Here is an 18,776-nt window from a genome sequence, read left to right on the forward strand (position 1 = left end):
TGACTTAACATTCATTCATTCATTCATTCATCTTCTACCGCTTATCCGAACTACCTCGGGTCACGGGGAGCCTGTGTCTATCTCAGGCGTCATCGGGCATCAAGGCAGGATACACCCTGGACGGAGTGCCAACCCATCGCAGGGCACACACACACACTCTCATTCACTCACGCACTACGGACAATTTTCCAGAGATGCCAATCAACCTACCATGCATGTCTTTGGACCAGGGGAGGAAACTGGAGTACCCGGAGGAAACCCCCGAGGCATGGGGAGAACATGCAAACTCCACACACACAAGGCGGAGGCGGGAATCGAACCCCCAACCCTGGAGGTGTGAGGCGAACGTGCTAACCACTAAGCCACCATGCCCCCCGTGACTTAACATACGCACTTTATATTGGTCTTAGCCAGTCTTCGCTGTCTCACCTTCAATTGTTGACCAATTTTGGCCTCACTTCACTGCCTGTCGGTGTATTATAGGGTTCAGTTTAAAGTGCTTTTATGTGTTTTTAAATCTTTACATGGTTCTCGACATATCTTACTGAATATCCTACATTCCTGTCTGTTTGCTCAGGTCAGCTTAATAAAATGCTTCTGGACACCAAAAGGTCAAAGAGGAAGCTTAGAGGACGCCGAGCCTTCTCTGTTTCTGCTCCTAGGCTACGGAACAACTTGCCTCTGTACATCAGACAGGGAAAAAAAAAAACGGTTAAAAAACCCATTTCTATTCCCTGGATTTGAATTAATTCAGATTTATTACTGTTATTATTTTATTTGGTTACTATTTCATTTTATTATCTGTATGTTATGAGGTACAGCACTTTGTGTTCAGTTTTAAAAGTGCTTTATAAATCATTCATTCATTCATCTTCTACCGCTTATCTGAGCTACCTCGGGTCACGGGGAGCCTGTGCCTATCTCAGGCGTCATCGGGCATCAAGGCAGGATACACCCTGGACGGTGTGCCAACCCATCACAGGGCACACACACACACACACACTTTTCCAGAGATGCCAATCAACCTACCATGCATGTCTTTGGACCGGGGGAGGAAACCGGAGTACCCGGAGGAAACCCGGGTACGAAGGAAACCCCCGAGGCACGGGGAGAACATGCAAACTCCACACACACAAGGTGGAGGCGGGAATCGAACCCCGACCCTGGAGGTGTGAGGCGAACGTGCTAACCACTAAGCCACCATGCCCCCCGCTTTATAAATCAAGTATTATTTATTATTTATTTATTTAATTAATTATTAAGAACGATTGTTTTTTTATTTAATTTCATTTTATAGTGTAGCTTTTAGGTGTTTAATTCAACACTTTATGCACCTTTCATGATAAAAGATACACAGTGTACCACAGTACAGTTTAGTGCCCAGCTATTAGTTCAATTAAATTTCCAGTTCAGCTCGAAATATTAGTATTTTACTTTATTCTCCTTGAAATGTGAAAAAATAGGGTTTGTTTTTATTCTAAGGACGGTATAAAAATACTAAAGGGTGCAATGAAAACCCTAAGCCTGAATCCTAAAATCCTGTTTGTTTACAGCAGTGTTTGACGTAGATTACGGAACAATCTTAAATAGCGCACTATTGAACGCGCAGTGCACTACTACTAGGTCGTGTCACAGCAGCGTGTAGTGCACGTATGTAGGGAAACGTCAGCGTTTAGGACTCAGCCATTCAAGACGTGTTTAACGCAGTGAGCGCGCGAGAATCGTCATATCAACGACTTCCGATATCAGAAACACAAACAAAACACGACAGACGAATTGTGATGGGGAGAAGAAAAAAAAAAACGGAAGGAAACGCATTCAAATTCTTGTTTACATAAAGAAATATGTCTAAGAAATATGTCTAAGAAATATGTACATCATTCCGTGTGATAGTTATGATCATGAAGTCATTCAGCGCCAATAGGAACGTTCATACTACACCTACTGTATATGTGGAAAATAACACGTGCTTGTGTTGTATACTTATAGTACACTGTGTTATATATATATATATATATATATATATATATATATATATATATATATATATATATATATATATATATATAAATAAACACATACTAGTGTATATATATATATATATATATATATATATATATATATATATATATATATATATATATATATATTTGTGTTGTATACTTATAGTATATAATATAAAAAGTATATAAAAAGTGTGTTTATGAGAGACAGACAGAGAGAAAGAGGGGGGGAGTGAGACAGAGAGAGAGATACAGACAGACAGAGACACAGAGAGAGATACAGACAGACAGAGACACAGAGAGAGAGAGATACAGAGAGATAGACAGACAGAGACACAGAGAGAGAGAGATAGACAGACAGAGAGAGAGATACAGACAGACACACAGAGAGAGAGAGAGATACAGACAGAGACACACACAGAGAGAGAGAGATACAGACAGACAGAGACACACAAAGAGAGAGAGAGAGAGAGAGAGAGATACAGACAGAGACACACAGAGAGAGAGAGAGAGAGATACAGACAGACAGAGACACACACAGAGAGAGATACAGACAGAGACACACACACAGATAGATACAGACAGATAGAGAGAGAGAGAGAGAGAGAGAGAGAGAGAGAGAGAATCCGGTACTGAAACACACCTTCCTACTATAAGTGAAGAGCTGAAGCTCGAAGCGACGAAGGAAAGAGGAGGAGAGAGGAGGAGGAGAGTGGAGGAAGAGGAGGAGAGAGGAGGACGGTTTGAAAGCGAACAGCTTGCAGAAGGGGCAGGTGGAAGTGAACGTGAACCCACCTCCGCTTGGCGGTCTACAGAACGGACCTCGGTGGAAAACCGGTTTTAACCTCAATTGAGAATTAATTTATAAACAAAACAACACAAACTACATGAATCTCGGCTGTCCGTAGGAAGTCGCCCCCCTGCAGCAAGACAAATGGAAGACGCTCACACTAAATCCGCGTCCGAAGTTTTAAAGCACTTCGACGTGAACGAAAACACCGGACTGACGACGGAACAAGTCAAAGCCAATTTCGAGAAATATGGACCGAACGGTGAGTTTTTTACCTGTCGCGTGCGCGCGCGCGTGCGTGCCTGCGTTTTCCCCGAACATTTATCCCATATACGTCCTTTTAACTTAGTGAGAAAAATGCAAAAAAAAAAAAAAAATGTTAAGCAATTCATTTGAAATATTCTGTTGCGAAAAATGTTGGTGTTTTATTATACAGGAAGTTTGTTCGCTCGTGCAGTGCTGTGCAGGTTATGGAGTTAGTTTACTGTCAAAACAAATAGAATTTAAACTGTAAATGTAAATCAAAATTCTCTAATTTGGCTTTTGCAAATTATTTCCACACATTCCACAAACTCTCGTGTTATGTTTATACAAAGTACAATTTTACCTGTATTTCATACCTTTGTTTATTTTTTTTAAGAATTATTTAAGTTTTCTTTCTTTATATATTTTTAGCATTATAACTTTTAGCATAAGCCACGCCCCTTTGTCCCTGACAGCCATTTGCATCATTTGCAAATTTATTTATTTGCATCTCAGCTCAAGTGGAACTGCATATAGTTTAAGCTTAGGTTAATTCCTGCACATTATGCTGTGTTTTTTTAAAATATATATTAATGTATATTATATAAATATATATATATATATATGTTTTATTGTGTATATGTATATATATATATATATATATATATATTATTTTATATATATATATATATATATATATATATGTATATATATATATATATATATATAATCACATTCAGTTACGCCCAATAAAAATAGTTTTGGTAGTTTGTTTCTGTTGCCTTTAGGGTTTATTTTATTTTTTCAAATTTATTCTACTTTTTTCCTTCTGGTTTACCCGGTTTCCTCCCACCTCCCAAAACATAGCAGTAGGTAAATAAATTAGCTAGTATAAAGTTTGTGTATGGTCCTGTGTGAAGGACTGGCAACCCATTCGCACTGTGCAACCTGCCTCCTGCCTAGTTTTCCCTGCACGAGGGTCCTACAGACCTGCTGTGACCTTGAGACCAGAATAAAGCGATTACTAAAGATGAATGAACGAAGAGAACATCATGCTTTTGTGTGAAGACTTTTACAACAATGTCCTAGTTTCTGCTCGTTCACCCGAGTAACACCTACGTCGCACGATTGCTAATACGTGTACTGATAAATATTCTATCTGAAAAGGAATTGTTGTGATCTACATGATAATTGATAGCTAGTGTAGCTTATTAATCTTTTATTAGCTGTACGACTCCATGTGCAAGCTACACTGAACTAGACCGTCGTCGAAGCCTGTTTAAATTAGACCTTTTGTAGGATGTAAATGTCACACAATTCTCTCTCAAGATATCTGACAGGATGGTGTGTATATAAAAAAATAATAGTTTGCTTTAGTCTGAGCTGTAGCCAACTTCTGTGTTTCTGGAGTGTGTGCTAACGACTTCATTCATCTGACTGTCACCGAGGCGGCAGGCAGGACTGAGATCAGCGTTTACAGCACTATTCGTCGAATCTGCTTCATTTCTGATGTAGACAAGATCTTGCTCTGGCTTTGTAGATTACATGTAGATGTCTTTTTAAAATCAGCCAGAGGGAGGAAGTAATAACGTGCGTTGGTTGGACAGTAAGGCTAGTGGTTTGCCTGTTTTACAATGAATAGGTGATCTAAACCAGCATAAAAACGGCGTCTGATTCACTGGAAAGTGTCACGTTGCAACATTAATGCATGAGTATTGCATAAATGCTCAGAAGTTTTAAGACAAAACCGTAACCGCTCCATGCGAGACGCTGAAGCACACAAGCGACCATAGAGAAGGAGAAGACCTCCAGCGACAGATCGAACCACAGACCCAACGCAGACGCGTTTAAGCGATAAAGGGTCTGGAATACGCACCTGCGACCAGTGCCGCAGGCGTAAAACTTGAGCAACCTGTTTTCCACTTCCTCAAGAGAGACATAGAGACATGCTGCAGAGAAACAGTTTGTTTCAGGTTACTTGTTTCAGGCCCTGGTGCACACGCTGTTACTGAGAGTTAGCACAGTTAGCCAGCACTGTTCACTTTCACATCTGCTCTTTAAAAGCAGCTGTTGTCAACTTGCACTCGGGTGAAGCAATCCTTTGCTTGTTTACTTGTTACAAGGTCATTTTTGAACGGCTTTCCCGTCCACCGTACGGCTGCCTGCCTCGTTTCAGCTTCACTGTTAAAATCTGCATGTCATAACACAGTCCTATGGGATTGGTATGTTAGAGTAGAGTCAGAAATATTCCATTTAAAGCGTGACCCTCATCGAACAGTCGCCAAGAGGAGGACAGGATTTATGTCCTGATTTATGTCCTCATGCTCACTTGGAAGATCTCTGTTTTCTGATCACACCGATCGATGACACAAGCAGAACAGGGTTGTCGTGTACTCTGAGATATGAGATTTGTTTTTAAGATTTAAGCACGGGTTTGATTAGAATCTGAGCAGTAGTAAAGGCTCAGGCAGCTAGTCCTGCATGAGGAGGGTGGAAAATAGTGTCAGAGCTTCAAGAGAGCGCGAGTTCGAGCGAGTACAGCTGCGGATGTGATCGTGCAACCAGAAATAAAGCGTTATGAGGACCGTGAGTGGTGTTTTGTGGTGTTTGAAGGGTGAGATGGTGAGAAAGTGAGGTGGAGGAATAGAAACTGAGGCTCAAAGTCGTCTGGGTTTTGTGATGGTCTCACTGTTCTCGAAGTAGCTGTCACTACTAATTAACACTACTGAGTGAACACACCGGACTTGGAAGAATCTCACCTGTCATCAGTGCTGCTATTTGTCCTGCTTGTCAGGGTAACAGGTTCAGCTAAGGTCGAGTGTGAAAGAATGCCAGCGTTCTTTCTAACTAGCTCGGACCGCGTGGACGAGAGCGGCTACATACTTTTTTGCTCGAGCATCTCGCCGGCCATTCAAGCTCTGATGACTTTGTGGAAAAAAAACGACATCTCGTAGCTGATAGCGTCGCTTTCGCTCTGAGCTGTCAACTTCCTGCCCACAGGGAATACCCTCAGCTCTGAGCTCTCTCAAGAAACCACCGCCTAAGTTTGCTCACTTTATAACTAGAGCCTAACAACTTTACTTCTTCAATGAAGCGTTTTTTTTCTCCCCTCCACTACACTTACTGTACGAGGTGTATCGTCCCACCTCGCCATGTTGATTGTGAATGATAAAAAGTTAATAGACAGATGGTACCACATGGACATGACTTTTTGATTAACTGTGTTACTTTGTGTTTAAGCAAATAGCCTATTAGCGGTAGTTTATTAGGTATTTTTTTCTTAGAGGTGTTTTTGGCTGATTGCTGTTGTCAGGACTTGTTTATATGCATGCGGGTTGAATTCCTGAGTTCTCGTGTGTGTGTGTGTGTGTGTGTGTGTGTGTGTGTGTGTGTGGAAAGCAGTTCTGCCCCAATACTCTTTAGTGATTACTCTTTAACAACCTGACACATCATTAAAAGCACTGTTTTGTTTACCGTCTAATAAATGTTTTTTTTCTCTTCATGTTGGCATCCATCAGTCTGTTTATCTCCTGGTTTTGCCAACCTGATAGACACAAAGTGAAAAATTCACATCTTTTGGTTCTCTCATTGTGTGTGTGCCCTGCGATGGGTTGGCACTCCGTCCAGGGTGTATCCTGCCTTGATGCCCGATGACGCCTGAGATAGGCACAGGCTCCCCGTGACCCGAGGTAGTTCGGATAAGCGGTAGAGAGTGAGTGAGTGAGTGAGTGAGTGAGTGAGTGAGTGAGTGAGTGAGTGAGTGAGTGAGTGAGTGAGTGAGTGAGTGAGTGAGTGAGTGAGTGAGTGAGTGAGTGAGTGAGTGAGTGAGTGAGTGAGTGAGTGAGTGAGTGGTTCTCTCATGCATTTCTCTCCATTTCTAAACAAAGTTAACATAAAAAAAACATTTGAATAAAACAAACAAATAAAAAAAAATTAATCTTTACCTTTTATCTTTACAGGATTTTCTCTCTGTGTGATTGGTATTCTGTTCGTAAGCAGCCGTTTATCGACCATGGCTTTGTAACACTAAGTTTATTCACCGCTTCCTAGTTTCTCTGGAACTTTTTATTCCTTCACTAATTACCGATCTCTGTGCAAACCCCCTGCCTTCACTTTACCTCCTCACTTCTGTGGGCTAGGTCTAAGGCCTGAGCCCTGAGATGTTTATTGTCCCTTTAATTCTGCTTTTCTTTGGATTCCGTGGATCGAGACCGGTTCCAGATCAAAGCATCATATGGGACGAACTCGAAGCTCAAAGCTTGTCGCACAACAACATGGTAAATAGTACGGTGACGATATGTAAAGGCGATGCCGAGATGCGTCCTCGCTTCCTGCTTGGTCACTTCATCATCCAATTTGTTTGTACGCCTCGCATCAGATTTCCAAAGATACTGTAGAGAGGTTTGTTTTGTAAAGTCCAACCGTGGGCGCTGGCTATCGACTTTTTTGTAGAAGAATAAGAAGAAGCAGGATGTCCACCGAATCCATCCATTCTTCTATGTTTTCTTTAAAAAAAAACATTCAAAATGGTGAAAATTGACCACGTAGTTTATATTTGGCGGAGGAATCGTTTCTGCATTGTTGCATCGCAGTTCTTATAGCGCAGGAATCTTTTGACTTCACCTGTTGGCGGCGCTAGAGGGTACGAGTAGCGTACGCCGTCGTCGCCGTATAAGTAGTTGAGACTGTCCAACATGTCCATACCAGTTTTCAATAAACTAAAGCAGAGCTCTAAGATTCTGACAAGTGTTTGTTTACGTTTACATGTTTACATACAGTACATTTCATTAGGGTTCCTGTTCCTTAAACACACTAGTCGGAATTGCACCACGTCGAGCCATGTGTGTGTGTGTTGTCTCGAGTCCAATTTCTGTTTCATCTGCAAAAAGAAGAAAAAAAACGTTTGTCGTCGTCTCGAGCATCGACTGCATGCCTGACCGGAGCTGTGATCCTGTTCCCCCCGTGTTATGCCACATCCCTCCTGCTTTCTCTGCTTCTCTTAGCTAAGCAAAGCTTGAAAAAAGGCCCAAGTTTTATGCTGCCTCACATTTTTACACCTCTGTTTACGCGCTTCTGAGGCCCACAGTGTGAGGCGACTGTTAGAGGAAGCAGAAGTTCTTCTCCTCGAGTGCAGATGTGTTTTACAGCCAGTGTGTCAATGATGATTGTGTAAATTCTGCATCTGGGCCATGACTCCTCTGATTTTGAAAGAATTCTGATGGACTATACTGCAGATCTGCTCCTAAGCACCATCGGTCTTTATTAACGGTGCCTCTCCACAGCGGCACGCTTTAGACAACGTGTGTGTAGCTGCTGCTCGGCGATAAGGAGTTGTAGAAAAGGAAGTCGGAAGTTGTGCACAGGCTTGTGGTGTGTTAGGATGCCTTTGCTGTTGCAGCTTATTTCAAGTCAGGCTCTTTATTAAACTAGCGAGACAATGCATCATGCATTCTGTCTATTCTGCTTCACAAAGCTTGCAGAGGAACTGGCTGTGTTTACAAGATTATATTTGGCTTTTTCTCTTTTGTCCATTTTTTTTTCTCTCCTCCTTGTTTAATTTAGACGTGCATGTGTGCTAACTTGTCACTCATTTCTGCTTCTCACCTCCCACCTTGGCATTCATCAACACCTCCCCCGACAGACTGTTAACTTACTCTGCGTGTGTCTCTGCGGCCGACGAAGAGAGAGAGAGAGAGAGAGAGAGAGAGAGAGAGAGAGAGAGAGTGTGATGCCTCGCACTTTCATAGCAGAAGAACTTGTGTGTAATGGAGTGTGATGCAGCAGAAGTAATGTGTTGCGATACTGGAAGCTGTTTTTTGAGATACTTGATATGTATCACTGGGTTTATTTAACACGGCCTACATAAATCCTGTTTTCCTACAGAGATATTTAAACGTACATAGTATGCGAAAAGGAGGAGGATGAGGAGGAGGAGTCAAAAATTTCTGAATCATTTGGTTAGTAAACGTGTTTGCGTACGATTTCATAGGACAAACCAAACAAATGTACAGGGTGCCATTACTTTTGTCTCGGTCATGTGGTTAGTCTTATTATACGAGTTTGCGTTAATAAGACACGGCCATGAAGTTATTTCAACACGGTGGTATAATCAGCCTATAAAAGTGTTCCCTGTCATCCCCAGATACGTATATGCTTTGAGTAGGAATTGAATAAACACCTTATTTATTTCCCTCACTCATGTAAAAGTACACAAACACAGGAGCGCTTGTGGGATACCAGGAAATTCGATTTTTTTTCCCGAGCTAGATTTTTGTGTGTACCGCGTTTGTGTAAGCAGCGTCTCCCGATTCATTCTCTTCGTATCTGTCATCGAATTTCACATCTCCGATGGCTTATCGCGTCTCTTTGTTTCTTTGTCTTTCCACCATTTTATCCACGTTACCTTGCTACAGTAGCTCGGCTTTCTGCCAGAGACTACACACACGTCTCTGTGCATGCCTGCGTGTGTATGTGGGATCCTGGAGCCAGGTCCAGGCTTGTCTGAGAGCAGAGGAACAGGTGATTCCTGGTACACACAAACAGCTTCTACAGAAAACACGTCATGGCACAATTTCCTGCATCCAAAACTTGTTATGAATAACTTACTTTTCCGATCAGAACTCGTAAGACGACAAAGCGAGGCCCGGGAACACGCCTTGACTTTTCCCGTCTCCGTGAGATCTGGTTTCTAAGAAACGCCTCTAATGCTGTACTACATCCTGCTTTCTTTGAGAAGGCATGTTTACACTGCAACCTGAACTTTTCTACACGGTACAACTTACCTGTCACATAAAAGCACGGCAAGCTCCCTGCTCGCTCACTTCATGTCGGAATGGAGCTGTCGAGGGCCGACAGGTGACGACGTCGAAGTGCTTCTCGTTGTGATTTACGGCCGTACTTCTCCCACCCACGATTTAGTGAAGACGCTGTCTGTGCGAATGAGAGGCTGCTTTATCTTTAGCACAGACCTGCAGTAACACTGAGCTCAATCCCAACCCCTTTCTCTCTGGGTTGAGTACTGATCGACATGCATAGGATCAAAATTCTATACATTTTATTATTGTTATTATTATTGTTATTATTAAATCAAATTTAAAGCATTACGCATTCGGCAACTCTAAGTTCCGCCTTTCTCCATCTGTCAACTTCACTGAAGAGAGGTCAGAATTCAGTGGTTTTCATACTGCACTGGAGACATGATCATCACACCTAATGAAATTAATAATAAAAAAAAAACCTTGAACTCCTAAAAACATAAAAACACAAGCGATTTGACAAAACACTGCTATGGCAAAAAATTTGGAATCATAACAAGAAATTAGGGGCAGTGGTGGTTCAACTGGTTAAGGCTCTGGGTTGTTGATAGAAGGATCGGGGTTCAAGGCACAGCACAGCCAAACTGCCACTGCTGGGCCCTTGAGCAAGGCCCTCAACCAACCCTCCCTGCTCCAGGGGCGCTGTATCATAGCTGCCCCTGCACTCTGACCCACCCTCCTCAGTTGGGATATGTGAAGAAAAGAATTCCACTGTGCTGTAATGTATATGTGGTGATAATAAAGGCTTCTATGCACGTTCTATTCTATTAATTCAGGACCTCCTGAAGATAAACCCGAACCGGAAAGGGGAAATGAACGGCTCATCGCTAATCCTCAACGCCGATTGGCTGCAACCTTTGTCAGTCTCAGATCCTGCTTTTTCTGAGAAGTCGTTGCGTTTTCTGATTTTAAGTTCCCTGGTTTTGGTTCTACTATTCAAAAAGCTTTCACATCAATACCATCCCATGCTTAGCGGATTTCTCCATGTTGGAAAAGCAACATCAAGATTTAAACCGTGTCCCAAATGACTGACGTATGCACTGTTCCGTGCCACTGTATGTAGTGAAGATATAGCAAAGATAAGCAGTTTCACAGTTATATTGAACTAATCGAGGAAACCTCTCATAGTAATAAAGTCCATTGTAGATTCTGCAGTTATATATAGTAATATGGTTTGGTTAATGATTAGGATTAGACACACTGAGTAAGATATAAGGAACTGCCCTCTTGTGCCATCATGTGTTTGTGTAAGAGAGTGTGTCCGTCCTCTTGTCTTCAGGAAGGTCGCTTGCTGGCCACATGGCCGAGGTTAGCGAGCACAAAGCAGTCACCGTATAACAAACCGCGTTATCCTTTCTGCCTTAACTTTATTAGCCTTGCACAGTAGCGCCCCGGTTGAGAGCAAACCAAAATTCTAACTCGACAGAATACAGTGTACAAGACCTCCCGAGTCAGTGTACAAGACCTCTTTATTGTCATTTCAACCATATATAGCTGAAACAGTACATGGTGAAACGAGACAAGGTTTCTCCAGGACCATGGCGCTACATAGAACAACACACAGCTAAGGACTTTAGTAAGTTAGTCCTAGCCACATAAAGTGCATCTGTGCAACCAGACCGTGCAAACAAATAATACAAAACACTACAAGACAATACACAAAAGCAGTGCCGACTAAAAAAAATACGGGAATGAACACACGCAGAAGTCACGTGAGGTATTGTGATGAGTTGAGCAAAACAGCATGTATACAGTTTGATTTTGGAGGTGCTGTAGAAATGGATGTATATTGGAGTGTGTATTTGGTGCAGATCAGTGCAGTCCACACAGATGAATGCGTGTGTGTGTGCATGTGTGGGTGTGTTGTGCTTGGTACAGTTCAGTTTAGTTATTGAGAAGTCTGATGGCTTGTGGAAAGATACACAGTTCCAAAGTTACACAGTTCTGGTCGTGAGGAACCGAAAGCTTTGATAGCTTTTTCCAGACGGTAGGAGGGCGAAGAGTGTAGTATGTGTGGGTTCATGCTAAATGCTGTTAGCTTTGCGAATGCAGCGTGTGGTGTAATTGTCCGTGAGAGATGGGAGAGAGACTCCGAGATGGTGCAATTCCCAAACCAGTCTGTGATGCAGCTGCTCAGGATGTCTTCAATGGTCCATCTATAGAACGTAGGCAGTATGGTGGGGGAGGGAGATGGGCTTTCCTCAGCCTTTGCAGGAAGTAGAGATGCTCTCTTGGTGATGGAGCTGGTGTTGAGTGACCAGGTGAAGTTCCCTCGCCAGATGAACACCGAGGAATTTGCTGCACTTGACAATCTTTGCGGAGGATCTGTCGATGTTTTGGTTGTACACCAGGCAGCTATCTGTTGCACCTCCTTTCTGTATGCTGTCGTCGTTCTTGCTGATGAGACCCACCGTGAGTTAGCAGAGTGAACAGCTCTGGGCTGAGCACGTAGCCCTGAGGGGCCCCAGTGCTCAGTGTGGTGGTGCTAGAGATGTTCCCGGTCTGGACTGACTAAAGTCCAGGATCCAGTTGCAGAGGGAGGTGTTCAGTCCCAGCAGGCTCAGCTTCTCAATCAGGTGCTGAGGGATGATTGTGTTGAATACTGAACTGAAGTCTATGAACAGCATTTGTACGTAAGTGTCATTAGTGTCCAGGCGAGTGAGGGCCAGATGAAGGGTCGTTCAGTGCAGGGGGTCTAGTGAGGGTTGTAGCTGGCTCTTGATTTGCAGTAAAATGGTGAAATTACTAATGAACCCCTTGACCAGCTTTCTGTCTCTTCTTGCTTACTTCATAACTTGCCCAGTCACGATTTATGCCATAATGAGGCAGGCTTTATGGTTATGGGGAAGTAGGCACATCCATTCATCCAGTCAGTCAATCCACCGTCCAGTCGATGAATCAACACATTTATCAACCTTTTACACATTTTACAAGGGAACATGTCGGATCATTTGACAGCAGAGGACAGAGTACATAAGTCACCACTCAGAAATTCACACACACTTTATTCTTTCCTGTCATAAATGCGGCACACGTGCTGCTCAGTATATAAATACGTAACGACTGACAGTGGCATAGGTGTTTTTAACTCACCAATGTTAACCTGAAAGCCCCGCCCTCTGCCTCGCCTCGTGTTGCCTCGTCTCGTTTTTCTTGACGTCATTTTAAGGTAAGTGGAGATTGTATAGTTCGTTAACGTGAACTATATGTTATGTTTGACTCAGCTGACATTAGACAATTATAGACATGTGTTAAGTATTAGTAATTTTAGCCTAAAAAAGCACGACCTTAAACATACAAACCTTACACTGTACAAATAGATTTAATGGTAATGACGATTAATGGTGTGGGGGTGGGGGTGCGGGTGCCAGTAGACTAACCTTTTCTAGTGTCTACATCTCAACCAAAACAGTCGAGTGGCAGCTTTTTCCCTCTTAAACCCTGCATAAACCTCTGGTTCTTTCTTCTCTTCCAGTGTCTAACTTCTATCCTTCCTTCACTTTGTATCTTAGACAGAACTAGATTCGAAATGTCCACAGAATCCATCCATTCTTCTACGTTTTCTGTTGAACCTCTTGACACTCTGCCGAGTGATCGTCTCCAGCGAGAGAGCTTATTCATGATGACTTCATTTTACTCTGTGGATGATATGAGTACAGTCTTATTGTTGTCCTACGTAAGACCTTCGTTTGTGATCCATTCCTCCGGCACATAGTAACATAAACACGGCCGCTATCGTACCAAAGGTTCAGATGTTTTATTTCCATAAGAATACCTCACCTCCGTTGTTCGTTGTTCGTCTGAATTTGATTTTTGGACCATGTGCAGGAAAAAGTGATAGTGATTTGCTCCTCTACACGAACCTCTTGATTTTATGTTCATGGAATGATCCAGAAGCTAAACTTGGCTGGTCTGTGTTCACACCTTTCAAACACCTTCTAGGCATCAGAGATTTTTTTTAAAGATGTTTGCTAAGAAACCAAAAATCAGCTATTCTGTATCGTCACACGTCAAGATCTTATCACGCAGCATGCGGCGGAATAGGATCGGTACTCAGGCGTTCCTGCCGTTTCTTAAGCTCTCGCTTTCCGCCTCACGTTAGCAAAACATGACTCTTACGGCTGTTTCCAGTGCACTTCGTGTTATTTTAAGGTCCCGAGGGAGATATTTTAGCTCTTGCCATCTGGCCCTTGTGGCCGAGCACGCACTTAGATGTAATGTATTTAGCTGTATGCCGTCAGCTGCAATTATTCGGTACTAAAATGATGCAATGTACAGTACATGATCTACAAACCGCCGCTGTATACGAAGCTTGAACAGCTCAGACACACATGAACGGTTTGTAGTCGTGTTATGTAACTTTTATTTCAGTCGAGCGAGCAAAGCTAGCCAGTAGAGGCCAGCGGAAGCGTCCGCCAGCCCGGGTGCTATGGCGACTGTTTTTGAGAACTTCACATATTTCTGATTCAAACAATGCCTTGTGCGGTCTTCAGTGGGGGTTCGTTGGAGAGTTGTGACTGTACGTTGTGCTTCGGCGTAGGAGGAAGGGTATGATGGCGATAGATGTGGGACGACACGATGTCTGAACTCTTAAAGTGGGATGCTAGTTTTTTGTGTTATTAGTTTTTTTTTTTATTATTATTATTGTTTGGATTTTGGAACCCAGCAGGTTTCCTCCCGCTTCCTTCGACACATGCGTTCTGAGCTCTGTGTTGTTGGCAACCGTTTCCAGGAAGTGTTTCCCCCCTTGCCTCTGCCTGGTGGTGTGTAAACAGGCTGGCACTTGTTTTCATGAGCGAGAGGGCGGGAGCAAGTGTGTGTGTGTGTGTGTGTGTGTGTGTGTGCACTGGCTGGCTGAAGTTAGTATGTTGGAATGTGCCTGGGCAGATCGAGGCCCAGATGACATGGAGGGAATCCTTGGCACAGGAAGGCTGGGAAACCCCACTCAACCCTCCTTTCTCCCTCTCTGTTTTTCCCCCGTCTCTTTTTCACCAAGGCTTTCTTTGTCTCTTGGCACTCTTTCTTTGTCTCTTGGCCTGTTTCCGAAGCTAGTCTGTCTCCCATTAAAGCCATTAAGAGCATGCTTTTAACTTTTGCTGTGTGGTGGTAACTGATAGAGGAAACTTGCGTTGGAAAAAGAAGCAGCATTGCCAGGGTGTTACAGTAACAGGACACACACAGGATTTGACCTTGCGTGCATGTGAAGACGCACACATGCACCTGGACAACGGGACGGATGGAGACATTTCTCCCCTTTACCCAGCCGTCAGGTTTTTCCACACGTCTCGGAGAGCGGCGGTGTTAGCCGTACAGCTACTTTCCACAGGGCAGTTACATAATCGTAAACGTGAGGCTGCCAAACACAACGATCAATTTTCACTTGCAAACTTTGTTGACAAATGTTCAGACTCCATTCATTCAACAGGCTCAGGAGCTGCCAAGAAATCGTTTATTTTTATTAGCACGTAACACCAGGAGACGTCTCAGGTTTATCCGAGCATGCGTAGTCCATCCTTGGAGTTCACACACCTCCATTCAGTCGTCTCCCGTCTCTCGGATGAAAAGGTGCCTCTTCTCTGTTGTTCAAAGCCGAGCTCTCGGCTCTCGCTCTTTCATGCTGCGCGACTCTCCTGCAGTTCATTCACCCTCCCTGTCTGTCAGTGCCAGACAATTTCGCCGACCCAACCAAATCAAAGAGGGATAAATGCGTTGAAAGTAAAACCTCATTATAGCCAGTTCGCCCCTCATCCGTCATGGTTTTTCCATTTTCCATGTTCTCAAGGCGCTGTTTGATCCTCGGCCCACTGGTGCAGGTTTGCTTGTCTGTTTTGGTTTCCACTGCACGTGTCCTTCAGCTTGGCGGCCACACCATTGTTTGCACATGAATGTGTTGGGTTTCTGGCATGAAACCTTAAAAAAAAAGTTTTGTATTTATTTATTTTTATCAGTCGAGTCGAGAGCCTGACTGATTAAAAAGAAAAGCCTTCGCTTTTATCAGCGCACAATTGATGAGGTTTTCCATTTGGATAACAGCAAGGAAACACCATCAGTTTCTGTTTAATTATAAGCACAGATAAACTGGAGCAGAGTGCATATACACACACACACACACACACACACACACACACAGTCATATCCACACACACTCACAGATAAATATCCACACACACACACACAGAGCAACATTTACACACGCAAACATACACACAGAGCCACATCCGCACACACAAATACACATACACACAGCAACATTTACACACAGCAACATTTACACACACACACACAGCAACATTTACATACACACACAAAGCAACATTTACATACACACACACACGCACGCACACACAGAGCCACATCCACATGCCCACACACACGCTCAAAGAATGTAGTGACGCTGTGTATTTTTATTCTTTATCTTTAGGCTCATTGACGAGGATTTTTCCTTGATTTGGTTGTATTTTTATTTATTTTTTATTTTTTTTACTCCAGTTTGTGTTTGGTTCTTATTGTCGGTGTTTGACAGATCCTGTTGTCTTGTCACAGCGCTAGCAGTAATTGTTGTTAGGCCAGCTGTAGTGAGCTACACTGACTGACAGAGTTTCACACATGAAAGCACACACACACACACACACACACACATGCACGTCGCCACTCTAATGAATGCACAACTAGTAATACTGTGACATGTCAGTAGACGTAGTCAGGAGTGCTTAACAGAGCCGAAGCTTTAAGGACACAAGATTGTAGCATGGATCATAGAGACAAAGTAAAGCCTTTTCTCTGATTTATCACAAAACCCTAGATTTCTTAAACCCCATCAGGACAGGATTACGTTTCCTTATTATACCTGTATTATATTGTATTATACCTGTTGGATGAGCGAGCTTGCACTGGGTCGGTTTTGCTACAAACCAATACGAGTCGCACAAACACACACACTTAGCTTTGGTAGCGATTGCAGGTTTGACAAACGTGTGCCAGATCATTGAACATTACATTCATATAACACGCTAGACTGATGCTCATAACACATGTAAATGGCATTTACGCAAACATCATACTTTAAGAAGTGTAATTATATATTTATTTAGATATTTCTTACTCACACCATCGTCCGGTCTCCTTCCAATACCACGAGTTGTTTTGTTTTTGTCATATAATAAGCTCCACGGTTTTCCTTTAGATTTCGGAGCGTCGCTGTAGGGATTACCGAGGTCAGGCACTGGTTTCTGGACACTCGAGTTCTTCTACTCCGACCTTAGTGAACCATGTTTTAATGGAGCTGGCTTTGTGCACACGTCTCTTGCCGTGCACGAACAGGTTTGGCCTTCTTATGCCCCCTTTTACACCAGAAAGACCCGGGTACTGGTTCAGAGCTAGTGCTGGTGCTGGTTCGGAGTTGGTTCCACTGGCGAGCCTTCTAAGAACCGGTTTGCCTTTCCATGAGATAGAGAGAGATGGGCATCACAGAGCCAAGTCTTTCCATGGGCATCACAGAGCCAAGTCTTATGTCACTGTATACAATGTTATACAGCAACGTTAGCGCAGCAGCAAACAAACACAACATCAACAATGGCGGATGTTGCTTTACTCTTAATGCTCATGGCTTTGCGAACCTACACAGGCATCCAAACGTGAATCCTGATTTAAAATCATTTAAAAACGACGCTAAAAACGTTCTCTTTTGTCTTGTTGGTCACAGTAACCCCACCCACAGCCCCTGACACAAGCGGTTCTTAAGTCTAGACCAGCAACGTTTTGTTGCTACTTAAGAACCACTCTTCCTGGTTCAGATCCAGTGGTTTAGTTGTCGAAAAAGAATGAACTGATTTTAAATTAGGCTCTGGCTCTGAACCAGCACTCAAACTGCCTCGGTGGAAAAGGGGCATTAGTTCCGCTGAAGGGAAATCCTACCGCTAAAACATCCCCAGGCTTCTTAGACAACTGTGTGCTCCCAGCTTTATGGCAAGAGCTTTAGAGAAGGCTCAACAATGGTACAATGGTCAGGAGTCCACATACTTTTGGTCATATAGTGGATAAATATGGATAACTGTGAAAATAAACATGATGAACTATGCAAGATTCATCCATGCGTACATGCTAACCGCTAATCCTCCATGTAAGACCTCCAGTGTGCAAGATATAATATGATATAGATATCTGTGCACGACCGACTACCTCGAGCATTTCTCAGTGGAGTTTCAAAACTGTTGGTGAAATGAATGAATGCATCCTTTTCAGTTACGTTGAAAATGTCTGGGGTCCTATATATATATATATATATATATATATATATATATATATATATATATATATATATATATATATATATACACTCACCGGCCACTTTATTAGGTACACCTTACTAGTACCGGTGTGGTCTTCTGCTGCTGTAGCCCATCCGCTTCAAGGTTCGATGTGTTGTGCGTTCAGAGGTGCTCTTCTCCATACCTCGGTTGTAACGAGTGGTTATTTGAGTTACTGTTGTCTTTCTATCAGCTCGAACCAGTCTGGTCATTCTCCTCTGACCTCTGGCATCAACAAGGCATTTGCGCCCACAGAACTGCCCTCACTGGATATTTTCTCTTTTTCAGACCATTCTCTGTAAACCCTAGAGATGGTTGTGTGTGAAAATCCCAGTAGATCAGCAGTTTCTGAAATACTCAGACCAGCCCGTCTGGCACCAACAACCATGCCACTTAAATCACCTTTCTTCCCCATTCTGACACTCGTTTTTAACTGCAGCAGATCGTCTTGACCATGTCTACATGCCTAAATGCATTGAGTTGCTGCATGTGACTGGCTGATTAGAAATTTGCGTTAACGAGCAGTTGGTGTACCTAATAAAGTGGCCGGTGAGTGTGTGTGTGTGTGTGTGTATATACATATACATATTTTTTTTGTTACTCTTTGTTATTATGTGTA

General features: G+C 43.0%; 1 protein-coding gene across 1 annotated transcript in view; it reads left to right on the forward strand.

The window, feature by feature from the left end:
- Positions 1–2,684: 2,684 nt before the first annotated feature.
- atp2a3 (ATPase sarcoplasmic/endoplasmic reticulum Ca2+ transporting 3) overlaps positions 2,685–18,776 on the forward strand; it is a 66,098-nt gene continuing 50,006 nt past the window's right edge. Inside the window, exon 1 of the mRNA XM_060863321.1 lies at positions 2,685–3,055. Coding sequence (XP_060719304.1) covers positions 2,938–3,055 — 118 coding nt within the window. The 5' untranslated portion in view covers positions 2,685–2,937. The remainder of the gene's footprint in view (positions 3,056–18,776) is intronic.

The sequence above is a fragment of the Tachysurus vachellii genome, chromosome 26, assembly GCF_030014155.1.
Source record: "Tachysurus vachellii isolate PV-2020 chromosome 26, HZAU_Pvac_v1, whole genome shotgun sequence".
NCBI classification, from domain to species: Eukaryota; Metazoa; Chordata; class Actinopteri; order Siluriformes; family Bagridae; genus Tachysurus; species Tachysurus vachellii.